Source organism: Panulirus ornatus, chromosome 46 (assembly GCF_036320965.1).
Source record: "Panulirus ornatus isolate Po-2019 chromosome 46, ASM3632096v1, whole genome shotgun sequence".
Lineage (NCBI taxonomy): Eukaryota > Metazoa > Arthropoda > Malacostraca > Decapoda > Palinuridae > Panulirus > Panulirus ornatus.
The window spans coordinates 23,447,374-23,451,991 of NC_092269.1; the positions used below are offsets into that span (position 1 = coordinate 23,447,374).

General features: G+C 41.0%; 1 protein-coding gene across 2 annotated transcripts in view; it reads left to right on the forward strand.

Moving 5' to 3' along the window:
- Positions 1-785: 785 nt before the first annotated feature.
- Positions 786-4,618, forward strand: part of LOC139763156 (glutamate receptor ionotropic, delta-1-like) — a 34,171-nt gene continuing 30,338 nt past the window's right edge. For both annotated transcript variants that reach the window (XM_071688863.1, XM_071688862.1), the window contains exon 1: positions 786-899. In XM_071688863.1, the coding sequence (XP_071544964.1) occupies positions 890-899 (10 nt within the window). In that variant the 5' untranslated portion in view covers positions 786-889. The remainder of the gene's footprint in view (positions 900-4,618) is intronic.

A 4,618-nucleotide genomic window follows, 5' to 3' on the forward strand; every position in this document is an offset into this window, starting at 1 on the left:
TGTGATCGGGGCCTGAACATGCAGGAGGGTGAAAGGAGGGCAAGAAATAGAGTGAATTGGAGCGATGTGGTATACCGGGGTTGACGTGCTGTCAGTGGATTGAATCAGGGCATGTGAAGCGTCTGGGGTAAACCATGGAAAGCTGTGTAGGTATGTATATTTGCGTGTGTGGACGTATGTATATACATGTGTATGGGGGGGGGTTGGGCCATTTCTTTCGTCTGTTTCCTTGCGCTACCTCGCAAACGCGGGAGACAGCGACAAAGTATAATAAAAAAAAAAAAAATATATATATATATATATATATATATATATATATATATATATATATATATATTTTATTTTTTTTTTCCCAAAAGAAGGAACAGAGAAGGGGGCCAGGTGAGGATATTCCCTCAAAGGCCCAGTTCTCTGTTCTTAACGCTACCTCGCTAACGCGGGAAATGGCGAATAGTTTGAAAGAAAGAATATATATATATATATATATATATATATATATATATATATATATATATATATATATATATATATATATATATATATATATATATATATATATATATATAGGTTATATATGTATATATGCATGTATATAGGGTATGTATATATGTTTGTATGTATGTATGTATGTATATATACATAGATATGTATGTAGGGTATGTATGTTTTATGCCTATGTGTATATATGTGTGTGTGTATGTATGTATGTGATTTCTTACGTTACTCATAATATTTAATTGTATATAAAGAAGTGATCAAATCTTCTGTGACAGTGTACAGTGAGAAGGTGTGGGTTTACCAGCGGTGTCTGTACTGCAACAACGGAGAGGCGGACGTCCAGCTCCTACGTGTGTGGACTCTGACCTCCGTCGTGCAGCAGAGCAGCCTCATGCTCAATGGTAAGAGTATAGGTTACCATGAGCTTTATATGTGTACACGTACGTGCATGATGGTTACCCTTCCTTAATGTAATATTATGGATATTGGCGTAGTATGGTTGAGACCTGAATTTTGGAAAGTTAGGAAGGAAAACAGATATATAACGCCTCTTCAGGACCTGTAGTAATATGTAGTAATATGTATGTGGTCTTCAATATGAAAACAGTTCACCATTCATCCAATTTACCTTGACACTGATTACTATATGAATTTGTAAAGAAGGAAGTTTAAATGTTGTCTGCAAACTGTTGTGTTTCTTTGAAGTGTTTCATTATTTTCGGCTTAGTGGAAAAGAACCCAAAATGGAAAAAGGTGAGAACAAAGGAGGTAAGGGGAGTGGGAGAGGAATGGGATGTATTTAGGGAAGCAGTGATGGCTTGTGTAAAAGATGCTTGTGGCATGAGAAGCGTGGGAGGTGGGCAGATTAGAATTGATAGTGAGCGGTGGGATGAAAAAGTAAGATTATTAGTGAAAGAGAAGAGAGAGGCATTTGGACGATTTTGGCAGGGAAAAAATGCAAATGAATGGGAGATGTATAAAGGAAAGACACAGGGGGTCAAGAGAAAGGTGCAAGAGATGAAAAAGAGGGCAAATGAGAGTTGGGGTGAGAGAATATCATTAAATTTTAGGGAGAATAAAATGATGTTTTGGAAGGAGGTAAATAAAGTGCGTAGGACAAGGGAACAAATGGGAACTTCAGTAAAGGGGGCGAATGGGAAGGTGATAACAAGTAGTGGTGATGTGAGAAGGAGATGGAGTGAGTATTTTGAAGGTTTGTTGAATGTGTTTGATGATAGATTTGCAGATATACGGTGTTTTGGTCGAGGTGGTGTGCAAAGTGAGAGGGTTAGGAAGGATGATTTAGTAAACAGAGAAGAGGTAATAAAAGCTTTGCGGAAGATGAAAGCCAGCAAGGCAGCGGGTTTGGATGGCATTGCAGTGGAATTAATCAAAAAGGCGGTGACTGTATTGTTGACTGGTTGGTAAAGTTATTTAATGTATGTATGATTCATGGTGAGGTGCCTGAGGATTGGCGGAATGCTTGCATAGTGCCATTGTACAAACGCAAAGGGGACAAAGGTGAGTACTCAAATTACAGAGGTATAAGTTTGTTGAGTATTCCTGGTAAATTGTATGGTAGGGCATTGATTAAGAGGGTGAAGGCATGTACAGAGCATCAGATTGGGGAAGAGGAATGTGGTTTCAGAAGTGGTAGAGGATGTATGAATCAGGTGTTTACTTTGAAGAATGTATGTGAGAAATACTTAGAAAAGCAAATGGATTTGTATGTAGCATTTATGGATCTGGAGAAGGCATATGATAGATTTGATAGAGATGCTCTGTGGAAGGTATTAAGAATATATGGTGTGGGAGGCAAGTTGTTAGAAGCAGTGAAAAGTTTTTATCGAGGATGTAAGGCATGTGTACGTGTAGGAAGAGAGGAAAGTGATTGGTTCTCAGTGAATGAAGGATTGCTGCAGGGGTGTGTGATGTCTCCATGGTTGCTTAATTTGTTTATGGATGGGGTTCTTAGGGAGGTGAATGCAAGAGTTTTGGAAAAAGGGGCAGGTATGCAGTCTGTTGTGGACGAGAGAGCTTCGGAAGTGAGTCAGTTGTTGTTCGCTGATGATAGAGCGCTGGTGGCTGATTCATGTGAGAAACTGCAGAAGCTGGTGACTGAGTTTGGTAAAGTGTGTGAAAGAAGAGGGTTGAGAGTAAATGTGAATAAGAGCAAGGTTATTAGGTGCAGTAGGGTTGAGGGTCAAGTCAATTGGGAGGTAAGTTTGAATGGAGAAAAACTGGAGGAAGTGAAGAGTTTTAGATATCTGGGAGCGGATTTGGCAGCGGATGGAACCATGGAAGCGGAAGTGAATCATAGGGTGGGGGAGGAGGCGAGAATTCTGGGAGCGTTGAAGAATGTGTGGAAGTCGAGAACATTATCTCGGAAAGCAAAAATGGGTATGTTTGAAGGAACAGTGTTTCCAACAATGTTGTATGGTTGCGAGGTGTGGGCTATGGATAGAGCTGTGCGGAGGAGGGTGGATGTGCTGGAAATGAGATGTTTGAGGACAATATGTGGTGTGAGGTGGTTTCATCGAGTAGGTAATGATAGGGTAGGAGAGATGTGTGGTAATAAAAAGAGTGTGGTTAGGAGAGCAGAAGAACGTGTTTTGAAATGGTTTGGTCACATGGAGAGAATGAGTGAGGAAAGAATGACCAAGAGAATATATGTGTCGGAGGTGGAGGGAACGAGGAGAAGTGGGAGACCAAATTAGAGGTGGAAAGATGGAGTGAAAAAGATTTTGGGTGATCGGGGCCTGAATATGCAGGAGGGTGAAAGGCGTGCAAGGAATAGAGTGAATTGGAACGATATGGTATACCGATGTCGAGGTGCTGTCAATGGATTGAACCAGGGCATGTGAAGCGTCTGGGGTAAACCATGGAAAGTTCTGTGGGGCCTGGATGTGGAAAGGGAGCTGTGGTTTGGGGATATTATTAGATGACAGGTAGAGACAGTGTAGATGAATGGGGCCTTTGTTGTCTTCCTACCGCTACCTCGCGATCATGAGGGTGGAGGGGGTTGTTTCATGTGTGGCAGGGTGGCAATGGGAATGAATAAAAGGAGACAGTAGAAATTATGTGCATGTGTAAATATGTATATGTCTGTGTGTGTATGTATATATATGTATACGTTGAGATGTATAGGTATGTATATTTGCGTGTGTGTACATGTATGTATATGCATGTGTAGTGGGTAGGTGGGGCCATTCTTTCGTCTGTCTCCTTGTGCTACCTCGCTAACGCAGGAGACAGCGACGAAGCAAAGTATATATATATATATATATATATATATATATATATATATATATACCTATTTTTGCTTTCCGAGATAATGTTCTCGACTTCCACACATTCTTCAAGGCTCCCAGAACTTTCGCCCCCTCCCCCATCCTCTGACTCACTTCTGCTTCCATGGTTCGATCCGCTGCCAAATCCACTCACAGATATCTAAAACACTTCACTTCCTCCAGTTTTTCTCCATTCAAGCTTACCTCTTAATTGACTTGTTCCTCAACCCTACTGTACGTAATAACCTTGCTCCTATACACATTTACTCCCAGCTTTCTTCTTTCATATACTTTACCAAACTCAATCACCAGCTTCTGCAGTTTCTCACCTGAATCAGCCCCCAGCGCTGTATCATCAGCGAACAACAACTAACGCACTTCTCAAGCCCTCTCATCCAAAACAGACTGCATACTTGCCCCTCTCTCCTAAACTCTTGCATTCACCTCCCTAACCACCCCATCCATAAACAAATTAAACGACTATGGAGACATTACGCACTCCTGCCGCAAACCGACATTCACTGAGAACCAATCACTTTCCTCTCTTCCTACTTGTACACATGCCTTACATCCTAGATTAAAGCTTTTCACTGCTTCTAGTAACTTGCCTCCCACACCATATATTCTCAATACCTTCCACAGATCATCTCTATCAACTATATCATATGCCTTTCCCAGATCCATAAATGCTTCATACAAATCCATTTGCTTTTCTAAGTATTTCTCACATACATTTTTCCAAGCAAACATCTGATCCACACATCATTTGCCACTTCTGAAACCACACTGCTCTTCCCCAATCTGATGCTCTGTACATGCCTTCACCCTCT